Source organism: Pleuronectes platessa, chromosome 23, assembly GCF_947347685.1.
Source record: "Pleuronectes platessa chromosome 23, fPlePla1.1, whole genome shotgun sequence".
NCBI lineage: Eukaryota > Metazoa > Chordata > Actinopteri > Pleuronectiformes > Pleuronectidae > Pleuronectes > Pleuronectes platessa.
In genome coordinates this window covers 8,394,876-8,420,563 of record NC_070648.1, presented here as the reverse complement: position 1 = coordinate 8,420,563, position 25,688 = coordinate 8,394,876, and the positions used below count along the sequence as shown (strand labels likewise).

Here is a 25,688-nt window from a genome sequence, read left to right as displayed (position 1 = left end):
GGCGTAATGAGGGGGAGCACGCCTGCACAGTGGTAAAGCTGCCTCCACTCCACCGCATGTGCGCAGCCTTGTGTTTCCCCAGGCTTTGACTTTACTGTGCATAAGGGCATTTTCCTGCGCGCGAGACTACTGTGCAAGGTTCGGTGCAACAAGTTTGCAGGAGCCCCAGCGCGCCGCCGTGCACACAGGTTCACTTTGCTTTGGCTGGAGCAGAGAGGAGAGGGATTCCGCTCGTCCGTCTGTCGCTGTCACCACTGAGCGCATCGTCGCAGCCAAGCGCCTTGCACACACACACGCTCAGACTCACAGGAGAGCGTGCCACAAATTCGGGACTCCGCGCCAGATGCAGTTTGCTCCCCACAGCGCGTGTTGCTGAGTGGAGATCGCGAAGGCAAGAGGAGCATCAAAGTGCGTGGAGAAAATGGAGAAAGTGGAGCCTGAGAAGCGAGGGCATCACCGCACGACACTGCTGAACATTATCTCGTCTTTGTGTTCGGTGGCGTCCGTCGCGTTCTGCGTCCTTCTGAGCATTAACGCAGCGGACATTCGGCACCGGGTTGTGGATTTGGAGAGTGTGAATGGCGGGCAGACCTTGATCCGCGCCCCCGGTTCCTCCATGGACGATTTGAGCTCCCTGGTTCAACAGAGAGTGGATGAGCTGCTCTCGCAGGTAAGTCTGGCTCGTGCACTTGCTCTCCATGAGTTAACTGTCTTCAGCTGCTTAATTGGCCGCGGCGCACTGACCCGGTTCAGGCAGAACTTCCTCTTAACGCTTGCAATTTACGCAGATAATCTTGTGCACGTGAATTAAATCTGCTTTCTTTCAATATTCCAGCGCTCCTATGAAAATTTGATCAAGATTCGGACTGCCAGACAAACATCACCTGAATGCAACTGCCCTCCAGGTAAAGGAAACTACTTTCCCCAGTGCATTCTCTCTCTCTCTGTTTGTGTATGTCTGTTAGTGTGTGTGTGTGTGTGTGTGTGTGTGTGTGTGTGTGTGTGTGTGTGTGTGTGTGTGTGTGTGTGTGTGTGTGTGTGTGTGTGTGTGTGTGTGTGTGTGTGTGAGAGAGACACAGACTGTGGATTTGAAGCCTGTTCAAATTGAGTGTAAGAATGAACAGCTCCTTAATTTCTTCCATTCAATCTGATGACACCCACCAGTTTGTCTGGATATGTGTTGATAGTCTGCTGGAGCTGTGGCTGTGAGGGATGCGGACAGCTGAATGGTCATTACGCATAACAGAGAGAAAGCTATTCGACTGAGGTCTATACTTAGAGGTGCTGAGAGGATTGACTTTTGATCTTGCCCGTCCACTAAGGCCACATGAAATTCTCTTTTCTCACCAGTAGATGGAAACATTTATTCCCCCAGTGTGTGGGTCAGCACCCTGATCAAGGTTGGATTATTCACAGCATCAGTGAGGGAGAGGTTGTTCAAGAGGATGCTGCAGAATTTGAACATTGACGTCCAATAGTTTCCTTTGAATCTCATGGTTTTCACGGTTGTGCATCATCGTTATTGGGGTGAAATCACAGAAATTACGAATTGACAAGGGGTTGACAGCTCCAGCTTGATGGCAGTGAAGATTAAAATGGAAAGAATTCAACCTCTCTGGCATCTTCAACAAAAAATTCATACAGAGTTTTCAGTTTTCTGCAGTTTGAGTCGATTAAGACTCTTTTCCTCTTGTAGATTTATCAGGGCTGTTCCTCATGGTATTCAGAGGAATAGAATTTTGTCATTGTTGAGTGAAACCAGGTATTTCCTTTCCCCCCCCAGATAAAATTAAGGATAAAGTGCACTTTGAACGAGTTTAGAAAATTCTCCCGCTATTGGAACTACAAGGTTATTTCCTAAAATAAAACTGCAGCGTTTTCACAACTTTTAAAAGCTTGATGAGGAGTAATGTTTCTGTTCAGCTTTGTTCCCCTTTGGCTCTGAATGTGAACACACTATATTGTCGGGAGCATAGATACACACTGAGAGAGAGACAAAGCAGAGCCTTGTGGGTGGTTCTTTTTAGATGGACGACAAAAGTGCCGGCAAGCATCTGCACAGCAGGGCCGAAGTGTCCTTGAGCAAGACGCTGAATCCCAACTGAAGCCAGAGAGTCGAGCAATAAAAAAAGGCCATTAAAGGAAATCCCTCTTGTGGATACACGCAGCAACACATTCAAACGAGTATCATGTCTCATGAAAGAAGAACCAAGAGCAAGGGGAAGTGATAATCGTAAATAAATGGCACTAATTCTTCACTTCACCGCAAAGTGGTTTATCTTTGGCGGATGACTCATCACGCTGAGTGAAAACGCCTGAATTAATGTGCCCCAAGTATTTACAAGTATTAACCATAATGAGACTCCCAATCATGCTGCTCTCAATCCCTATCCTGTGTCATGCGCTATTTTTCTCTTTCTTCTTTCTCTCCCACCACATTTCTGCAGAGGGCAGAAATAAAACAATGAAAACATTTCACATGAAATGAAGCACGACAACGCTAAAACCAAGGCGGCACTGATCTTGGAAAACTGGTGGATGCCAGTTGCCAGCTTGCAGCATACTTTGTAAATGCGCTGGGCTTTTTTTTCAGGCCAAATATCTTTTATGAATACTGAATGGGTTCACTCAATATTTATCATCTCTTCTGTCGAGGAAGACTGCATGTGGCTCAGATGTGGTTTTTCCTTTTTCTTTGAGGGGAGGACAGTAATGTGCTTTTCGCAGTCTTCACTTTATTGCTGTCAAAGAAGATGGAGTGGGTTGCATAGACAAAGCAATGGTCCATAGCTTGGGGATATTTTATAGGGTTGTCTCTGAATCGGAGGAAGTTTTTCTTGGGCCATCTTTATCTGAGAGCGTCTGTCGCTAACTCAGATTTAATGCTCATGTATAAATTAGTTAAAGAGCGGGAGGTTTTCTGCTGATGTCTGTAGCCCCGTCATTTTGGGACTCGGTTATTAGCTTCTGCGTGACTGAAATCATTTCGACACTTAGACAGGTTCTCAACCTGGAATATTTGTTCAGACCCTGAAGTGATGTAGCTGTAGGGACGCGAATGTTAATAGTTTATCACTTCGGTCCAAGCTGAAATAATTCCTTTTTGAAACCTTGAGTTTGGCCTTTTGTCCTGGGTTTTTGAAACAGCACATAGCTGTCAAGCACATTGTATCTATGATCCGATGCACACCAAGATTTATTGTCTTACTCTACGTCCATTTCATATTTACGGACTTCTCATCTCAGGACTTCAGATTGTTTTTGTTTTTTATGACTAAAAGCATATAAAGACATTCCTACCAGCCACTGCTGTACTTTGTGTTTATTGTAATGTGAGCGTGTTAACTACGCTTGTGTTAACTTCAAAGTGCTGTTGTGCCTAATGTTAGTACACCCTCACAGAGGTTTGTGTGTGTGTGTGTGGGTGGAATTATAACAGGGACCCCATGTTCAGATTAAACCCATGTCAGAATTTCTGAGCTGCACGTTGTGTTTGAAAAACAGTTTTCACACCATGCAGTTGGTGTAAAATGTCTCTGGGGTCGGGGAAAAGAAAATAAATCTCAAACCAAACCCGTGTGAAAATGTCTATCATCACACCCGCTCTTTGTGCCACTCTGTGAAGCGAGTCCCCTTCTAATAGTTGTCACTGTCGGCAGGCTGCTTTTTTCTTTTTCAATTTTATTTTGTTTGTTTACCTTTTCCTCCCCGGGGATCTGAATTCCATGCAGGGCCTGTTGTTTAATGGGACTGTAATAAAATGTTCATTCCGCAAACTCTGGTGCTTTGTGCTCTCCCTGTTTACTCACCCATACACCTCTAGCCCCCCCCTCTCCCATACACCCCCCCCCTTTTTTCCCCCTCTGCAGCATTTCTTGATGTTTACGCTTCAAAAGGCCTGGCAGCTAAACAGGAGCTGAAGGTGCACTGCAGGAGAAACGACAACATGTGAATGTGCTCGACTCTTTTGTGTTTTTAACCAGGCAATAGTGGTTGCAAAGGACGAGGGGGAAGCAGGATGGTACGGACCAGATTTCAAAATAAAATCGGTAGTATATCCATTCAATGGAAACCACACACGCCGCAACTCTATCAACCCAATCACCTCTTTTCAACTCCTTTTAGCCACCACCTTTCCCCCACCTCTCACTGTGTAATCCCAGCAGCCTGATACAGTTACAGTTGAGCCATTCCCCTCGAATATCAACTCGGTGGGCAACTGGTAATTAATCACCGACAGCTTTTTAAATTAAGCCCTCTGTGTGGTTTGGTGCTGGGAGGTGCCCTAATGGTCGTGTAATTACTGAGTGCGAGGTAAAGCTAAACAGGCTTCCAGGTAGCCGCTGCTCCCAGCTGCTTCTGGTTAGGGGGGGGGGGAAGCTGTCGCTGTGAGCAAACGAGGCCGGAGGCTAACGGTGGAGCCGCGTTGGTGAACGGGCAATCATGATTTTGATTGCCTCTTAATTGCTTTAAGGGGAATCTACATGCAAACCGTGGGCATAATGTACTACACTCAGTCAATAACATCATGCAGGCATAACAAGCTTAATTCATTCAGCTCCGGTTTTTCCGTCAGTCCCAATAAATTAACATGACGTGGTTTATTGTGACGAAAAGTCAGAAGTGAGGCATTTCCTCTAATTTACAATTCTCAAACACAGCTTCTTTTAAACGGCAGGATGCTGGAAATAGCACTGTTGGTCTCTCTTGTACCTTTGACTCAGCGTTTTTCTTTCTTTTCTATCGGAGATGAGAAGGCATGCAAGCTGAAAGCACTGCAAGTGAGTGGAGGGTTTGAAAGGGTGGCACACTTTTCTCCTTTTTTACAATACACTCACCCGAGGGAGCGCTCTGAATCGAGAGGAGATGACATGGTTTTTATACGAGCAGTGTCACAACAGGGCTCCGCAGGAGATTGAAGGTACCTCAGGCTGGGAGAGCTTTTCAAAGGAGTGGAGCTGAATTGAAATGCTCGCGCCTCGTGGTCCGTCTCGTTTGTCCTTGACCGTTTTCTGACGCCGATCCTCAATCGAACCGTAACTTCTTTCTTGAATGAAAAAATTGTCTCCAGTTTAGCATTTAGAAATGGGCCGTGTTTGTGAGAAAATTAATGTTTTCCCTTTAGGATTCATTGCAGATTTTTACATCCTCAAAGCCCAAAGTTGGACGGTGACAAAACTGTTGAATGTGGCTCACAATTCTTCCAGTGTGTTTTCAGCCTAGGGCTTCAATAAGCTCCGAGAGAATGTCAACCAAGTTGTTTTGAGGACAGATGAAGGCTGAATGTGCTGCATTTAAACTTTGCCTGGTCCCTAAACTCAAGCGTGACGCTCGAAGGAAGGTCTGAGCCAGTTGTATATGCAGTGTATTCAGTGTGGTGTTTGCTCGTGTAAATGCTCTCTCTTTATCTTGCGCGGAAGCAAATTTGTTGTTTAAATATTGAACAAAAGAATTGGGGAGCACATTTTTCTGATGTTGATCCGACATAACCCATCCTCCATCGCCCTGCATCATCCAGTAGAGGAGGGATATCATTTCTGTTCACCCAGTTCTGTTCCCCTTGACTCCTCTGCCTCTCTGTCAGAGCTGGGTGGCAACTCCTCCACAAAAGGCCGCTCTCACACTGTCGCATTTGCACGGTGCCCTCTGACACCCCACTGAACTTTTCAGTCATCCTCCCTCTGAAGTCCACTGAAGTCCCCTTTGTGATGGCTCGGGTTCACCTCCCATCACGCGCCCACGTGTCCCCCCTCGTCCCTGAGCCACAAGCATTCAAAGAACGTTTAATGGCCAAGGAGGAAACTTCCAGTGTGGCCCTTCTGGAACAGCTGGTCTACTGTTCAGTATGGTGATTTCTCTGCGACCCTTTACGGCTTATTTATGCTCAAAGTTAGATATGGAATTGGACAAAGCCCTCTGTCTGTCCTCTGCCTTCATTTCGTCCGTATTTGTGCACACCTTCTGAACGTTCATGTATGCAGAGGAAGCGGAGCAGTATCACAGGTAGTCATGGGGGGGGGGCAGTGTAGCCAATAGTTCGAGAGACACAAAGTTATTTCAACCAGTGGCGTCTATATGATCTTACTTTGCACAGACAAAAAGGACAAACAGCCGCTTTTGCCTCAATCACAACCTCCTCCACTCTGCGCTGCCCCCTAGTGGATGTACTGCTTAACAACCATGCCACTGTAAAGGACGATGGAAGTTCGTGGGCAATGACGATGACATCGTTTGACGTATCTCTTCATTCGTAATGGCGGCATGAATGAGCCTTAAGGCCGCAATGATGCTTGAGGAGTTTTCTGTTTACGTGAACTCTAATGATCTAATCTAATTTTAACACTTTTCTTGTTACCAGCTTGTCTCATTTCAGGTTTCCTGGCAAAACATCTGATATATATAGTCCATAATCCCTCTTTATGAATCATTATTGGCGTGATGCATAAATCCATACTCTGTAAAACGCAATTAAGCACCCGACGCCTGTTTCCTTGCACTGCAGCAGCCCTTAGTTCATGCGCTTTGACTGAAATTGAAGGAATGATTTTCCAGCGTCTGTCATCGGTTTCGAATCACAAGTAATGCAACTGCGATGCCAGTGTTCGCCCGTGTCATGGAAATTCTAGGGGCTCCAGAAAAGAAAAAAAACGAGGAACCCCCGAGGCACTCCCTACACACTCCGCCGCCGCCCCCCCACCCCTTCCCACCGCCTGTGGCTTTTATGCCCCAGGCTTCTCAGCCCTTGCAGGCAGGGACGGATGGGGGGAGGGGGGGGGGGGGGGGTGGTGAGGGCCACAGATGCTGCTGGTCTGCACTCCATCAGTCTAATAAGAACAGGCACTACAAATAAAACAGGCCGGTGTGCAGGAAAAAAAAGAAGCAGTGGGATGTGCCTCAGCAGGAAGCTGTAATTTCACCGACGTGTGCCTGACATGCAAACTATGGGCAATATGGTTTTGCCACCAGTCATGGGTAAAAAGATACATTTTAGAAAAAAAAACGATGCCTGACTGGTATTTGCACAGTCTGTTTATTTTTCTTGAGGCCACAGACTTGGAGCGGCGTTCGCTCGGGAGCTTTTCCTGTTATCTTCAGCTCCTGAGTCCAAAAACAACGCACCTTGACACGGAGTCATTTTTCAGCTCGGTGCTAAACCTGCAAGGGACTGTACAGACATGACTGGTGTGTGGAGCCGGGGTGAACTTGATGTTTGAGAAAATAAAAGATAACCTTCTACAACAATAGGGTTTTCACAATGTGCGTCATCAGAGGTAAAAAAAAAAAAATTCACTTAACCACTTCACAGAGAACGCATAATGGCACAAAAATCCTCCTTCACACTGTTCTTGAAGTTTATTTAAATGAAATGACATTGTCTATGTCCTGGAAGTCCACTCAAACTCTGCACCTGCTCTTGCTTCTGTTGATATCTAGACCTTGTTGCAGACAATTAATTAATAAATAAATTCGACTTATACAGGAATGTTGCTGTCCTTGTAAACGTAATCATTGTCTTTTGCTAAATTGTACATTATACACGATATGATGATAAGTATCAATCCCGACCATCCCCTTCACAGCATTCACTTTTGCAAAATGTTCATTAGAGTGAACCTTTTTTTCTGCGGGCCCTCTTTTCAATTTCCAAAGTTTCTCGGCAAAAACAAGCGAGCACATCCAAAGACAGCGGGGATTCGAGCGATTTTACTCAAAGTGGAAAAAGTGATGGAGGCAAGCAGAGTTTGCCCGGCGGCTGGCCAGATGATGTATGCTCCCAGACTCCCCGGGGTCGCCACCAAGAGGTTAGACTCAAAGAAAACCAAAACGCTCTCTAAACAGTTGGATCAGACCGTTTCCTCTCCTCTGAGCCACACACCACCGAGATGTCCAGAATTTATTTTATTTTTTCCTCAGTTAAGGGCTCGCTCTTATTTTCCCCTCCACTCCTGTTCCATGTTCAGTGTGAGACGTCCTACTTGAGATCTTGTCTACTTGCTCAGCAGCCACCCCTCCACACCAATCCCCTCCACCACTCGCCAGGGGACTGGTGGCCGGCTCTTCTTTCTCGAAACCGTGTGTGCTAAATGTGACATGAAATTTGAGTCGTGCCTGAAGATCCGAGTGGCAAATAAACACGGGCGAGCAAACACTTGAGCCCCTTGTGCACTCACAAACACGCTGTTGCACACTCACCAAACACAACTGGATCAGGGTCAGCGCGCTCTTGCAGACGATCCCACTGGCGCACACGCGTGGAGGCGCCGCAACAACATGCAGCTGTACATGCGTGACGCCCTGTGGTACCTCACTGTAGCTTTTGTAACTCAGTCCACCGGCGGCAAAGATTTTTGAAGTTATACTGCGGTTGGGTTAATTTAGTTTTTCTAAAGTAAAAGAGGGAGAAGGCATAAAATAAAGGGTTGGAAGCCGCTCGTTGTCAATTTCCCCGACAAGCCGTGATGTTAAAAATGTTGAGGAACTCTGCTTTCTAATTAAGCCTTAGGCACCACTGTTATTCTTTTTTGATTTGTATGTACAGGATTCCCCCTGTAGCCAGTGATTATCCTGAATATGCAATGAAATAATTGGGCTCAAACTCAAACTATACAGTCAGGGAGGTGCCGAATTTAACCAACGTCTGATGACCCCAATGTTCACTCGACCACTGCGTCGGTGTCAGGGATGATGGATTGATACGCAGGAGGTTCCGCTCAGGGTCCGGACGTGCAGCACAGTCAGTGTTGCTTTTCGGGGGCCCCTCCCCTTGTATCTGATGAAGAGGAGGGTAAAAAACAGCTGTGTAAGCCACAGTGGAGGCCTGGAAACCGAGTGGTGAGACAGACAAGCCTATGCACTTTAATTTGACTGGCTGGTTATATGATACGGACCAAGCAGGCGAGACGGCTGGTTAGATTGTAATTTCTGACAGCTTGATAAACAGCGCCGACGCAGCCTGAAAATAGGTTTTGTCTGATGTCCTGTCTCCGTTAGGGACGCTGTGTTGTAACGATTTGAACTGTGCTCGTCTGCGGACATCACCGATGCCCTTTATAGGGGAGCAGCTTTCAATTGTTCTTAATTCTGCGAGTAGAAATTAGATTGTGGTGATGTAAGATTAGATGTGCAGTGGTTAGGTCAAAGTGAAACCATGGGATACAAATGAATGAAAGTAATTGTCTGCTGGCTAAAACGATTTCCTTGATATCAGGGTTTAGGATCAGTGACCGTACACAGCCGGTCGGTCAAGCTTCGGATTTCTTTTGACATTTTGTATTTCAAGACACAGATAACGCTTGCATGGGTAAATGAATCAGTGTGTCTGTGGCGAGGCAATTCACCACCTGCATTGGAGGGGCATTGCTTCCAAAGCAAAGGAAAGGATTCATGTCTCAACTAAAAACTAAATTTATTGTGGAATTGCAGATTATTTATGAGAAAAAACTCATTTGGGACTGAAACATCTTTGCAGCAGTTAACATGAGCTCACATCCTCAAGTTCTCATGTGAAAATAACAAGTACAATCTGAAAAAAATATGGCAGGTCTTCTTAAGCCTTTGGAGTCTTGTCCCTGGTTTCTGGCTCCTCTCAAAGCCAAAATAAAATAATAAAATTTCGATCTTGGTTAAACACTGATAGCTTAACAGATTGTTCTGTTGGATCATCTGGGGTTTATCTCCTGCCCCTTTTCCACAAAGCAGCTCAAGAGCCTGTGAGGAGCCAGTGCCTCATATTAAACCACAGACAAACTGGTTGAACTCTAGGCACCAACACTTTGCTGATCTAGAAAAAGGAAGTGTTTACATGGGGGGCTGGGGTATCGCGACCAGTAAAACCAACCAAACATTGTGTCCACCAAAAAAAAAACCCAGCTTGTGTCATGCAATTCCTGTAAAAATGGAATATTGTAAACAGTGGAGGCCAACGTGAAGCATACAGTACAATAAAGACAATCCTACCACTGTCCAGTTGTGCGTCCCTGGGCACCACATGCACATTTAAGACCTTTTCCCAGAAACACATTTTAACAACAAATAAGAGAATAAGAATGAAACTGCTGATACTGATTTAAAGTTGGGGCTGGATTTGTTTTCCCTCTTCCTGTGCATGGTTGTTGAAGAAAGAATATCTAGGCTGATAATACCATTCATCTGGATTCATGCTGTTCACTCCGAGGCTGAAGACTTGTTTGTGTGTGTGTGTGTGTGTGTGTGTGTGCACGCAGTCGTGTTTGTTAGGTTTTAATGAATCGAGCCCACTGAGTGGAAATGTTATGAGATTGTAAATCAGAATATCTCATGCATATTTTATACATTCTGCTGGCAAACCTAAAAGTTTAAAGCTCATTTATGCCGACTGCAACATCCAAACGATGCACAGACACAAACAAGTCAATGTGTTCTACATTCTCGTGCTTAACATGGCTGCATTAATTCATATTAATCTATTTGTAGGAAATGACCTCAATTGCTTGCTGTGCTTGTACACAGATTAGTTATTCTTCTGTCTCATTAGGGACTGACCGTGATGACTGTAAACAGCTGATATTGCACAAAAAGTCCCAAAGCGTGATTTGTTTTATCTTGTTTGCACATGACAAAAAAATCAAAAGTTACTATATATTCATATGCATCTCTCACGACTTCACATGCGCACACTATGATGGAGAAATCAAGTTTTATTTTTCACCTTGGAATGTCATAAAATGAAATTCTTGCTGCTCTTAAAAGATTTAAAAGCAACTTACCGCAGTGCGTTTCAAAGCATAGGTCAATTAAACCTTTAGTATGCAGATATTAACTTGTTCGCGCAAGAGATTTATCGAGTGCGAACAAGTTATTATCTTATAACAAAATATCCCCTTTATGGGCTCCATTGTTTCCCTGACATCATCTAACCTTGTTGACTCTCCACCAGTCAGCACAGCGTCCTTTGAGGCCCAGTTTGGATCGAGGTTAATGTGCCACCTCCCACGAGCCGTGCGGCTATATCTCAAACATTTTCACATCTTTGGAGATTCTCGTCACTGCAATGCAAAGTTCCCAGCGAGAGGGACAGTGTCTTTTATGCTGGCTTGAACTCTAAGTGCCGCTCATTTCACTTAGAATGTGGCACTTGCCGCCTGCTGTGACAGCTGCAGGGGGCTTCAGGTAGAGCACGAGTGGGATAAATTCAACACATGCTGGAAATTCCATGCATGTACCAGACTAGAGGTGTTGAAATATGCAGCCCAGTGTGTTTTATTTTGAAGTTCAAAGATGTCAAGAGAGCTTTTGGTGATGAGGGCCGACACTGGTGTCGATGTATTGTAAAAACACAAGATCTACGGAGCAGAATTACAACTTTAAGTTCTTTCTCTGCTTGCTGCTCCGCCCCTCACCTGAACGCTGTTGTTGTGAATGTGGACAGTAATGAAAACTCACAGGACGATAGCGGTGATGGCTGATGGGAAAAACTGTCTGCCCCTGAGTCACTGTGACTTAATGTAGAGGAGTCAGGTCAAGGTTATCTTTATTGTGAGCAAATGACAAGTGACCCCTCGTTCTTTTCGCAGATATACGGGGTGTCAGCATGACTGATCTGAAGTGCTTGGAGTAGAGATTATGGCTTTCCTCTGTTCTAAACAGGAAAAGATGAGCAGGGATCCATCAGTGCGCCCTTGACCTTCAAAACATATTACCTTTCCACGCGGAGCTCGTGCTCCCCCGGCCTCTGCTGCCACTGTTGAACGTTTAAATAGCCACAGGAAAAGATTATGTAGACGTGACTTTACACGACGTTGATTTCATCTGATTAAATGTGACATGACAGGCTGGTAGTTTGAACTTGATATCGTGTTTTTAGTGCCCGGGGAAAGATGGTGGAGCTCTCTCACGCTGCCAAATGTGTAATAGCAATTTCAAAGAATACAGAACATTTTCTAAACACACTGACGCCCAAATTAAGAGCTGGATCAGAGCGGCAGCACGTGTTTGCTGTCAGCTTTGGCATCCTTTTCCCTCACTTAGGAGGGAAAGTTGTGCACATGGGAAAGTTTGTAGTTACTCATGCCCTCCTGGCTGTCCCACCTATACTTGGAGACGCTTTTTGAGGAGGAGGTCTGTGGGCAGGAGGTGGCAAAGTCTCCGCGTCACCGCAAATGTCACATCCCGGTAATACGCAGTGTGTCGGTCTTGTCTGAGCGAGAACGGGGGAATAATACGACATAACTCGGTGCTTTAAACCGAAGAAACCCAGAGTCCCACAGGAGTGAGGGCACTGCTGCGTGTGAATGTCATACCCATAAATCTACACGGCCGGGCTCATGATCCAGTTGCAGTTTCAGCAAATGCCGCGGAGTTGAAATGAGTTAATTAAATTCTGAAAGTTAGCATTGCCAGGCCCTGCTCGAGACGGAAAAAAGGGAATATTGCAGACTCTACTCTGTAAAAACCTTCAGTCTGTCATCACAGAAAACTCTTCACCGTTGAAAATCTCTGGTACGGTTGCAGCCTCACACCCCCCACGGTTGTTTGTGCAAAGCAAGACAAAATCAATGGGTCGGATATGAGGCTACCTGTGAGAGGTGCCGCCTGAGGCACGGTGCGGTGCCGACAGAGGTCAGGGCTCTGCTGCCTTGGAAATAACATTTATCCAGCAGGAGCAGTTTTTGACAATAAAAGTGTTTGTGAAGAAGACAGTTTAACCCGGCTACATTTCTTCATTACATAAAGCATTCTACATTTAGCTGAAGTGCACTTGAACCTCTGATCGGTAGCAAGTGGAAAGGGGCATCGTCTGAGTTTTCTGACGTGCCAGGCAAAGCATGCTGGGAAAGTATGTCTGCTATCTTCATCTTAAAGGAAAAGATCGATTTTGGGTAATATTACATCTCACATAATAACCTCAAGGAAAACGGCAATTTATAATTTTTACACTTTTGTACAGAATGAAAAAAAAAAAACGAGAAGCAACACCTTATTACCATTAGGTTACTTTAGCTTCACACAGTCAGGCTAGCTAGCTGTCCGCCCCCCCCCCCTCAGCTTACATTCTTTGTGCTAAGCTAAGTTAGCCTGCTGCTGGCTGTAGATACATTTCTACTGCAATGAAATGAGATTGGTTTAAACTTTCCCATCCAACTCTCGGAAAAGTGTAGGTTGTACATAAAATGTTGAATATGAACGTGTGTTTTTAACGATGTGTTTAAAAAAAAAAATCCATTACATATGTTGTCAACCTGTTAATTTGACTTATAAATATCTGCGAGAATAAAGTTGGAGGGGAAAGTGTGATGCAGTGTATCTGTAGCGCTGAGAGTTTTACATTCGGTGGCCAAAACGGAGGCGTTATAAGTCCAAAAATGAGGCGAGCTGCTCGTAAAGCGGGTTTACGCAAAAGGCACCGAAACATCGGCAAGGCGCTGCTTGCCACCTCTTGATGTCAAAACTGGGTCATGTGCGCGGCCCTTCCCAACCCACCCGGGTTTAATTGCCATGTGTTGAAGAATTTCCCATGTGCACACGAACCATTCAAGTCTGGTGCGGCCTAATAATTGTTCGCTTAAATCGCCTCTTTGTGCTGCTGTCTGCACCCGGGCTGCCAGTTCTCTTTTTTTTTCTTCTTCTCTTTTTCCTCCCTCCCCCTTTCTGCACGACCTCAACTGGGATCTCTCCGTGCTCGAATTGATGACGCCGATGGAGCCCGAGCGAAATATTCTCTAATGGGTCGGGACCTACCGTGTTTGACGATTTCAAACCAAAAGCAAAGCCGTCTTTTACAAGCGATCTTTGACTGCTGCAGGCCCCTGCTCTGCTCCGTCCATTCGCCTCTTTCCTCTGTTCAAAGGCTCTCTCCAGCCTCTGTGGGACCAGCAAGCTGTTAGGGGTCTCCGGCTAATGACTGGACTTATCTACGAGGCGAGACAAAAAAAATAATCAGCAAACCGAAAAACACAGAAGCAGGCTGGTGGGCAAAAAACCCCCAACAGAAAACCCTTTAAGCGGAGCAGCCTGTGTGTGCGCTGCTGATATGGATCCCCCATGAGAAGATTCAGGTCACTAAATCCCTCCTCAAACAGGCCACGAAAAAAAAAAAAATGTCCCTTCAAAGTTAGAGGAGAAACAAACAGGGCTTTTTGTTTTTGCCCTCTGCAGAAAAAGAGAGTTTTCTGTGATGCCTCAGAATGATAAATTATAGAAAATGTCTTCGGAGGCCACATTAAATGGCTCATGAAAACCGCAGGCCCTGTGAGAGTCCACTGTGCCGACTCTGTGCACCGCGCTTTGATGATAGTGAATGCCACACTGTTTTATCTGCCGTGACAAAATGCCAAAGTCCTGGAAAGGTTTCATCCTGAGTCATTTTCCCTCTGTCGGTGTTTCACCGCAGCGAGGCCCAGCAGTTCACCGGCGTGACTTTCAACGATTGCTTCGGACTCGCCAATGACCCACTGTTGTAGCCGGAGAGCTGGGATTTTTACCTGCGCTCACCACATTCGGTAGAGGCCTCTGAAACTCTAAGCGTTTCACAGGGATGAAGCGGTCAGGTTCTGCCTCGTATTGATGTCTTAAAATATTGAATATGTCAGTTAGTTCTTGTAGCTTGTTCGGCTGTTGTGTGTAGGTGTGTGTGTCTATGTGTGTGTGTCTGTGTATGTGTGTGTGTTGAAATTCAAGCCCAGGTCAGACGGCTCGGAGTTCAGACCAAGAAAGCTGGCCCCTGTCAAACTCCCCAAAACCCTCAGGGCTCGAGATGAAACAGAGAAGAGAGAGAGTGTGTGTGTGTGTGTGTGTGTGTGTCTATGAGCCCTGTACATCTCCGGTTTGCCAGCGCCCCTGGACTGATATTTCCAACTTGTGCTGGTGTAAATAAGGGCCGCCACAACCACAGCAGGTGTGGGGCGCAGGCCTCTGGGAGCAGGGGAGGTCTGTGCCCCTTCAACCATCAGTCTCCAGTCAAACCGGCCTGGAGAAGTCAATATTTGCGCTCGCTATCAAAGCCGAGACTGTTTTCGTATCAAAATCCCGGCTGCACAGAGGCGAGCTTGTCCGTGAATGCAGGAGATGTCGGGGATAACATGAATTCTTTGCACTGGTGTCCCATGCTTGTTATGTTTTGTGGTATAAGCGTAAACCATCTATGGCTGTTGACGACGCAAATTGAGCACACACTGGATTTGAGTTTTGTGGCAGTAGCATGAATTAACCCAAGGTTGTGGAAGGCGTCACTCACAGTTACATATTCACAGATACGTAAACAAAACCCTGACCCCTCACTCGACCGCATTTCACTTCAACGGAACTTTTTGGCCTGTTTCAGTTCATTGTTTTGGTTTTGAATTAGCCCACCTTACATTTTTGCAATATCTCAACAGGAGGTGGAAACATGTCGCCCATCTATAGATTCAGTGTACAATCGGACCACGCAAACTGTGTCAGCTTTAGCTCCAGTCTAATTTGAGACTGTCCATCAGTAGATTTATCTCTCGTCCAATCAATAGCTGTCCTCTTTTCGCTTCACGTCCTTACCTGATTCCCATTAGCAAATGAACTCACTGAGAACATTTTAAGACGTTCACAGGACGTCCGTCTGCAGCGGTGTCTGCGTCTGACCCTCCCTGTCTCTTGAAAGTGTTCGGAAAAACCCTTTGCGTGGCCTTGCTTTGATTTTCAGTGTTTACCGAGGGATTCTCACCACAGCTCTCATGTGGTCGGCTGCTCCGGTTCTGCTCACTGAAACCATCCGCTCACAGGGCTAGGCGGTGTCCTAACTCTAACGCAGGACGTCACAGTGGAGTTTTCACAACTTACGGTGTCTGTTAATGTACAGAAGGAGGATTAGATTCATTGATCGATTGCCTCGGGAGCAGCAAAGAGAAACCAGGGAGAAAATATTTCAGGTAAATAATTTCACAACATGCCCGAAAATGTGGCAGCATCCGGATTCCTACGAGAAAACAGTTTCTAGAAAGCCATTCCTCCTACTATATTGTGCGCAGACCACTTGAGTCACACCTAGTGAGAGCCTGCGAGTTCCGGTTTTAAGTTTGGGAGAGTGCACCACATTGGTTTTCACACGGCCTCTTGCATGTGAAGCAAATCAGCCACACTTCGAGCTTTTAACGGTTCCACATTAGCAGGGAGCTCGTGGTAAACAAGCCGAGCGGGGCGCTGCGTCGCCGACTCTCCTGTGCTGCAGTCTCTCTTTTTAGTGTCCTTTTATAGCCTCCTTCCTTCCTCCTCACACTCCACGGTCTTCCGAGGGGCCGTGCAGGCGCACACAGGGGAGCAAGGAAGTCAGCATGCTTCATTAAGTGAATGCGGCACACCGCGGATGTCACTGCAAACAACAGAGGCTCTGTTCAGGAAAGAAATGACACTTAGAAATAATAGCGAGCCCGAAGCTGCCTTCTTAAAGGACGGCTGGTGGTTACATGGCCTCCAGCTGGGGTTCGCAGGCTTGGATTCTACATTAGCAACCTGGTGGTGTTGAGAAAGAGCCCACTTCCTGTTCATGGCCGCTTTTCATTATCTTGAACATGCATTTCTCTACACTGTGTTTGTAATGGCTGTGGTAGAACGACAGAACAGAACATGAAGGCCCTCTAATCCATTTCTTATTCAGATCTGCTATTTCAACTCTCAAATGTTTATATGGGGAAGTATTATTTTATAGTCATGTAATTCATTTAAGTATCCCGTTTGAATTTTGTTCGACTGGTTCAAGTATCACCAGATATTTAAACAAGAATACCATGATCAAGTCATTAAATAGTGGACTGACGTGGCACATGTCCAGTGTATCTATACGTGCTGCCAAGATGGGGGATCAACACCTTTTCTTTAAAATAAGGTGGTGGGGATGGATATCCACTAAGCTGACACTATCCAGGGCTCAGACGTGGAATGTAGTACAGCTGTAAAAAGTTTTCTTTAAAACTCCAAACGCATATTAGCTGGCACAATCATCTGAGCTTTATAAGTGGCTCTTTGAATTTGTGCTTGATGATTGGCAATATTCATGTTAAGACATAAAACGGTTCTACCACAATTCCCATATCCTATGAATTATTCAAAGATAGACATTGACAGACCTGGTCAAAATATATATTAAATTTACTACAAAAGGCCACTGGCATGATAACAGACGGACGTGTACAGTTGAGTTCACCTCTAAGATCCATGTTAACGAGCAAGTAGTCCTCTTCTTCCCGCCCTTTGTTGGTGCATGAAACGCGTGAAAGAGTTGCGTGCCTCCTCCCATGTGCATATGTGCGTCTTCAATACAAACATGAAAGGGACACACTCAAAGCAACATTGCTCTGTAGCATTACCAGTGGTCAAATCTACACAGTGTATACGTTTAAAGCAAGACACTATATGAGAGGGGTCCCCTCCTGCAGGTACCCGGTGTAATTCACATTTTTATCAGTGTTGTAAATACTCTCGGTTTGAGCCACTCGGTGAACTGCCCGTGGATTTGTTTACAAGCTGACAGAAAGAGAGGAGGCCCCCTTTAAAAGAAGTAATTATTTTTGTGAATCGTCAAAATATCTTTAAAGCTGTTATTTTAAGGTACATAAACTCTATTGTGTTGCTTTGAGTGGTTGTACTAGACAAAAGGCGAAAAAAATATCTCACTCCAGCTTTAAAAATGTGATGATTCTCTATTATGTATTTTGTGGAGGGCAATTTCAGTGATGAGCTTTCATCATACGCTTGCATCTTACATTAACAGAGCATTTGCATAAAACATATTGAGCTGCAAAGAGAATATTTATTTTTCAAGATATTGTATTTATATCTAATGACGGCTAGTCTAGTTTACGGATTGGATTTAGTGAATCCCCTCAGACAGGTGCATGTCTGCAGTACCTCCGGGGTGCCTGCATGTGCGGGGGGGGGGGGATTAAGAAGGGAAGAGTGTTGGAGCTCCGCCGCAGGGTCTGTCCTGCCTGCTGCTGTTTAGCCAAGACAGCACCAGCGAAACACAAAACAGATGACTGGGGGTGGAGGAGGGCTGAGAGTCTGGCCTGTGTGTTTCCTTCTGTTATGTCTGTGTTTACCCTCGAGAGGTGTTGATGGAATATGGCTACCATATTGTCCTGTGATATTACCCATGTTGCAGCATGGGGTGGTTCCTCCAATGGTCCTCCTTTGCTGGTTATTGTATCATCTGTCAAGCCTTTCTGTGTCGAAAACAGGCTCACCGCTCCCCTTTACTCGGATGCATTTACATGTAAATTAGTGTAGTAATTTTTAATACTTTTAACAATATATGTGTTCCTGAGAATTTAATCCTCAGTCAATCCAGTATGGAGACTATGGTTCGATTTAAACCTTAAATCTCATCCCCTGTGCAGGGCTCAGGACATTTTGACAGTCCACTCGACTTGCAGCTATGCAGTGGTCCATTTCAATGTGGCTTCTGCAGAGCCTGACAGCCTCAATCAGGACTCCTGTGCCACCTCAGTTTCTGCAAAGGCGGAATTGGTCCTTGCCGTAATCTTGGAGGATCATGTTATGTTCTCTCTCTAAGGATTTTTCAAATTATTTTATGTCATGGTAAATCTTTGCAGCCGCAGACCCCGGACCCTAAGCTCCATATCCTCCGAGGTTCTACTCCACTGGCTGCAGGACTCTGTTTGGGTGTTTGCTTTCACCAGCCTGAAATGGCATGGAGTGATTAATACCCAGGTTGGTTCCAGCGGCTTGTGTGTTTTGGCAGCCATTGATAAATTCACTGCTCCGTGATCAGTATTTTTGGAAAGTCTGGCCTCTGAATATTTGTAATCTCCTGTTAAGCATACAGAGACCCTCTCACAGTCCTGCGAATCATTAATCTTTGTGTTTCCTTGCATCGATCTGAAACATGACACACATTGGTAACTGTAGCCCTTACACTGATTAGTAATTTATAGGACTATGTTGTATATATTGATGAATTTATGTATTCTAATCAATGACACTTTGAAGTTGACGCCGCTGATTTGAAATTTCAGACGTTCACGATGATAAATGCAGGCTTGTGGCTTCGCTCCAGGTTGCACTGACCTTAGGCCACTACCCGTGCCATCGCATCAGCCCCACTGTGATGACAAGATTTAGTCAAAGCATGGCCATGAATGCATGTGGGTGGGCAGGCCGACCCTGCTTTCTGGAACAGACGAGGCTCTGAGGCCGACAGCTGAGCCCTGTCTCGCTCCCCCGAGCTTATCTATTAATCGCCACCTTTCCAAACCCTCAAGGTTCTTTTGGAGATGCCACAGATACCGCACTCTCACGTCAGTGCTGACACACCAAAGAGGAAGTCGGGAGATGGCTGCTCATTTGTTTATGGTGTGGTGCCCTCGGAATGGACAAGACCTTTGACCTCAGCGAGCTCTCGTCAGAATTGTGAGACAGGCAAGCAGAACAACACTTGAGACTGAAATAGTAACAAGGGGGCAACATGAGATTCCTGCCCATCTGTTGCGATGCTTAAGTCAGAGAGAGATGGTGCTGAAAGAAATCTTAACAATACTATTTGCGGTATCTTCATTGTGATGCACTATAAGGTAGATGTTTTTTGTCTTTTGAGGACAGTTGCCACACGACTGGATCAAAGTTACAGGAGCCTGCTCCACAACGTTTCAGGGAATGAGATGCATGCCAGACAATCCGACCTTAGCATTTCGCGGAGTGCTAGTGAGGTGGCAGTGTAAGTGGGGAGATCAGTGTCCAGCTGGCTTTAAATCCCCTGAATAACCATGACCAACCCTGTGCACCAGGTAATTTCGATAAACACCGATGTCAAATTAGTAGCTTTACGACTGCGTTGGATATACTGGCTCTCTCTACATACGTTTTGAGTTGTTCTGGCCGGTGCACTCGATAAACACTGTAGTTTCTCCAAATGGCCTTAAAACAGCAAACCAGTACGAAACGGCAGTGTTCCTGTCTCTGTAAAGAAGTGCCAAGAGACCCGAGTGTCATTGGTTATATAGAAGATGAAGTGTTCTTTAGTTTTTTTGCCCAAAACCAAAATAAAGCGTTTGCCTTCTTCGAGCATATTTTCTTTGTGTCTGTGGTACAAACCTTGGCCTCGAACACGTTTTGTAAATCTTGTGGAGCCAGTTCATGTGCTGTGCTCTGTAGCTGCAGGGACAAGGATTCTCTTCCCTCCCCACAGTCCAGTAGTTACCCCTCCATCCTCTCCCCTTCCCACTCTGAAGTTACCAGTGCTGCTGCGGCCAAAACAGACTCCTGTACCGGGGGGATTGATCGGTGCCAACGGCTGCCCCTTCTTCTGGGAAAAAGATCCTTGAATGAAGGCTTGTGGTGAAATGTTTACAATGTGGGAACTATTAGCAACCTACAGGGAGAAACAACCCTGAATGGTGTAATCAATACTTCTTTTGTTCGTTGAACCCGCACACTCAAAACCCCAGCGTTTTCAGCTCCATAGCTATATGGCCAATGGTCATTGTTGCAGTGGGGAAGCTGCTTTGTGCAACCCATGTAGTGAAGTGTAATAGTAGAGGTTTAAGGACATGTAAACAGGCTTACTGATGCTTAGCACTGAGAACCTGACAGTAATGGTTGGACGTATGAATCAGGCTCTCGTTACTAGCGCCAAGCTAACCTGGAAAACTAACCGGAAAGACGGTTTGACAGCACCAAGCTCTATGACTGTTATTGAAAGTATGATGCCCAGATTCCCACTCTGTGCAAATCCATCCTCTGCAACAGGCACCATCGGGGAATGTAAGTGATAATGGGAGAGATCAATGAGGAAAGCTGTTGTGCGGGACTAGTAGTTAAGTATTGGTATTTCTGCGGCCGTCTCCGTGTGCAACAGCTGTACATGTGTACAACATGCTCATTTCCGTGTGAGGACACATGCATGTCAGTCATGCAGTAAAGACCCACAATATCCTGGATACGATCAAGCGATCTGGGTCAGTCAGCAACACCTGCCACTGGAATTTGAGGATCAACACTCACGCCACAGCAGCTGATTACCCCTTTTCACCCAAATCCCAAATGTATTTGGATGATTGATGAGTTGAGCATGTGCGGAGTAACTGTTTATCTAAGGCAACGTCTCTCACTTCCTTTTAAATTAGTCTCTCATGTACCTTTTGTTGTATTTTGCTTTAAAGCTCGCTTTAAACTGCACACAGTCCTGCAGGCATCTGCGGTAAAAAAATTACTATGCACCTGTTCCCACTTTGGCACCCTCCTCAAGTCCACAGCAACTGGGCTCAATGCTGAAAGCTTTCGGGGCTGAACTGAGATCAGTTGGCCAATGGATCCCCTGCAGTCTTCTGTATTCCCGACCAAATATCTCTCTGCAAAAGCTGACATTTTCATCTGTGGGGGAAAAAAATGACTGCAGGGACCAAGCTTGTGACTTATAGTTAAAATGTTCAAATCCAGTCTCTCAGCTTTAATTGAAATGCAGCTTGTGAGGATTGTGAACGACCTCATAGGTGTTACAGAAGTAATTTCCCCACAGCGAGGTGCGAGCACACGCAGCCGCTGTTTGGCTTCCAGGTGCCTTCGAATCCGGCAGATGGGTTATGTTTAATGATGCATTCATTGATTTATTCTTGGCAGGAAGGATACTTGCCTAGCTAGAGAGGTGCAGCTTCTCAGAATATGATTTTATTAACTTGTTCACTTGTAAAAATACACTTGAGGCAAGGTCAAAAAGACAGATTGGGATTCAACACTAGGTGAATAGTTATATACATGTATAAATATACGCATGTGCCTTTTCAGGTAGACCTGTACAAGTTTAAACCTCAGAAAAAAGTCTGGAGAAGCTCTTATTGAGTTTTCAGAGAGGGGAGGGTATGTTGTATGTATGTCTGCCAACTAGGAGTGGACAGCTGTGAACATGAGAGCCACAACAGAAGCTGTGTACATTTCCTTTTTTAGCAAACCCACGTTTTGATACTGCACTGTGTGTGTGTGTGTGTGTGTGTGTCTCTGTGTGAGTTGAGCGCATGAACAGCCAATATCTCATAACATTCCCACATGATCAGTGTAGGTCATCCAAGTTACGCTGCAATCTGATTATACTGGCTGTTAAACCGACAGCTATGTCAGAAGTAAGACATCCAGTCCATGTATGCACCTCACGTAGTGAGCGATCACACATGACATAATTTAAAGCTACACACAGCATTTACTCATCAGTGTGATATTGCACAGCACTGTCGGTTTTTAGGATTCAAACTGTATGTAAAGATGAAATCATTCAAATGTCTGAGTGACACATGTAGTAACCAAAAATCGTTTGTTGGCGGTGCTTCTAACAATGTGCAACAAATTAAGTTGCCTAACATATGTGTTAAACACTTTATAAACTAAAACGCGGCATGAACTTGAGTTGAAAAGTTACTGTGCACTTGTTCATGATAATCCTGCCGAATAGCAATCCCCAAATGGTGTATAAACTGTACACCTTTCCTTTCCGACTGGACCCATGTTATATATTTACCTCTGTTTAACACTGCAATACGACATCTGACCCCTTGTGGCCGAATTACATATTGGGAACTTACATTCAATGGCATGGGAAATGAAACAGCACTGAAAGACCAGCAAGATGCTTAAAAATGTGAAGTCCAGGCATGTGAAATGTCACAGAAAGTGACGAGTTATTTATACTCTGTGGGCTCACATAACTGCAGAATATAACACACATCTACCACCCTGTCAAACACAAAGTGGGAAAATAACCTGAAGGCGACTGTTGGATGTCACTAAGAAAGTTAAATATACGAAACAGGCACAGACTTGAACACTGATTTGACATTGTTTATTTCTCTATTTATATTCAGTGGGCAACATTACTATTCTCCCTATATGGTAACAGTATGATTTCCCTCCTTGGTGCTCGCAGTGCGTGCCCACTGGTTTGACGCCAAGCCACCAGCATTGTTTTATGTTTGCCATTCAATGCACTTGACAGCTGCAGTCCTCGCCGCAGCAGCAGTGTCGGCTGTCAGTTACTTAACATCGTGTGCTAATAATTGAAACCTGGCTCGGTGGCTGAACTGTGCACTGCGGCCGAATCAATCAGCCGGCTGTTTACAACACCTTGCTGCTGCCGACAGTCGGTTGGCAGGTATATGACCCGAAGTTTAAAAGGCAAAACATGTGATTCATCTGCCAAATAAAAAAGAATGCGTTTGTTTATCTTTTTGCCCGAGACACAACAAACATAAAGTATATCACCAAGTCGGAATGCTGTCAACTGTTAACCAGAGAAATCATGGTGACTTATTCTGGTCCAACCTGCGAATCATAACCATGTTAGGCATGCCAGTGTTGTGCAAATATTGATATTTTAAGAAAGGGTTTAAATGTTTCCCTAAAGGAGTCTAAGCAAGATGTAAACAAGGTCAGATCCATCTGGGCAGTGAGTTATAAACAAAGTCAGCCTGTTGTTGTCATTATAACACAAGATCGACGTTGATGGTATTAATCACGGCCGTCTGTGATGACTGGTGCTCGGAGACTGGACGAAGCTACACGACTGCGGAGAAACAGAGTGCCTGCTGTCTATGACTGCATTGTACCCTTTAATACCTCCACCCTTTCTCAGAACACTACCTCATACTGTGCACTGCTGCCAGTCAGCGCGGATACTGTACAGTACCAGCAGCCTCATGGTTTCTTTATTTCACCCAAATCTTCAGTTGAAATAAATCCTTTAATGATATAATTGTGTGGAAGAAGTTATTTAGCTTAGGTTAGGATAGACTGAGATGAGATACAGGTTAAGTCAACTTTAATGGATATATACATACACCTGCATATCTGTTTCCTTACTTTTACGAAGAGATTTAGCTTTTATGTTTCTTTTATCCTTTTCCTTTTCCATTCATTTTAAATTGTATATATGTATTTTGTTTTCTGTCCTTAATTTTAGATTTAGTATTGATTTTAAATGCTATTTTATTATTTAGCTTGATGTCTTTAATGTTTTGCAGTCCTTGTTTTTCCTTTTCGTGAGGCATTCTTCAAAAAGTGAATGAAAATAGCTTTTTATTATAATTATTATTGTCGTTTTCATCATTATTATTAGTGGTATTATTAAGTAGTGGTGGTAGTAATTTCTTTTCATCTGCCTTTTGGCAAGAAAGCAAATGGGAGCAGTTTTTTTCTCCTTTTTACTTTCTCTGGTCTCTCATTATCAGCCATTGTTATATCTGCTTATGTAACAGACACATTTTATAGACTTGCCTTTTATAGCTGTCTCTTATGTGTAGGTATAGGTAATGACCTGAGTACAATGACCACTTTTGAAAAATTGAATCTCATTAATGTGTCAACAAATCTACGTTGTGAACCTGAGGGTGATAGTCTTAAGAGGAAATGAATAAGCCATGGGAGCTCGATCAGGCAATTCCTCGAAGCTTAAACCTTCTGCTCTTCCTTTTCAAGAAAAGAAATTCTAGCAGGAGGAATTCTTTACCAGTTAGCGAGAGACAAAGTGAATTTGGCTCAGGTCACGCTTAAATGCACTCTAATTATCTGCTGTTTGGACACAGTGGGATTTATTTCTTTAAGCATAAATGTTTTCGACCAAAACCGATCTATTTATATTTTCAACTCCATTAGTTACTCCATAACTCAAAGCCTTATAAATTCTTTGATCTTGAGACACCAATGCACCCTGATATACCCCCAGCGCTTGTCTGTCTTATTTTAGGAGAAACATTCTGGTATCACATTTTCATTAAGTGCTCAATGTGGTCTTTGTGTGGCATTTTAAAGCGCCGAGACAGTCGCGGTGAGGTCGGCACATGGCTGCGGGGCTAGAAACGGTGCCTCAGGGACGGCACTGAGTTGGAACCTGGCGTTGGTCAGATGGGGCTCAGGTTACCTACTACCAGCTGCCCACCCAAATTTGCTGGCAGGTTAAAGTGTCCAAGACCAAATCCTTGCCAACAGTGAGCTCAATCCCGAGCCCTGAGGAGAGTATTGTGTCTCTGGCACAATCCTGAAGAGAGGGGAGTCTAAGCGTTAACACGATGCCTAGGTATGGAAAGCTACAAATCAAAAGGTGCCCCGCCCATGGAAAGTGGAGCTCCATAAAATACTGGAAAATCTGTGTATGCAAAATCAAACATATGCTGTGATGGAGAGTGGAGACGCAAAAGGTGCACAGGGGATTTTGGAATACAAAAAACGTATTTCTCACTAAATGATATAATTTGTACAGTACGTGCTGGTTAATTGGTGCATAATAAGTGCATTGAGTCTTATTGCACTGGTTGCTGTTTGTATAAAAGATGTGTGGGCAGCTTGTATGTTCATAGAGAGTAATGGAGTAGTCATGCAGCCTGCATACTGGCCCCCTGACATGTGAACATGTGAAAACTAATGAAAAAACAATAACTTTGTTGGGAAATAAACTTGGTGGACCAAGCAGCAAACCTTTTGTGATTTTTAGAATTTCCGGATGAGTCTTCCATTAGTGTGCAGTTAATAGAGCCTGAAATTAAACAGCAAAACCTACAAGGGAACCATTTTCTTGTTTCATGATCGTTTGCCTCTCTCCTGCGATCCAAGCCTTTCATTGCCCTTCCCCTCCTCATGCAGCGTTTCCTCCATGACCACTGGGCCTCCACTCTCCCTCATCACATCAATCTTTAATCCGAGTTAATCAAGCGTCTTTTCATTTGAATTTGATTTCTGGACAATGGCCT

At 44.8% G+C, this 25,688-nt stretch overlaps 1 protein-coding gene across 1 annotated transcript in view; it reads left to right on the top strand.

The window, feature by feature from the left end:
• Positions 1 to 384: 384 nt before the first annotated feature.
• The window catches only part of LOC128430075 (collagen alpha-1(XXV) chain), a 134,905-nt gene continuing 109,601 nt past the window's right edge, over positions 385 to 25,688 (top strand). Inside the window, exons 1-2 of the mRNA XM_053416028.1 lie at positions 385 to 670; positions 836 to 905. Coding sequence (XP_053272003.1) covers positions 422 to 670; positions 836 to 905 — 319 coding nt within the window. The 5' untranslated portion in view covers positions 385 to 421. The remainder of the gene's footprint in view (positions 671 to 835; positions 906 to 25,688) is intronic.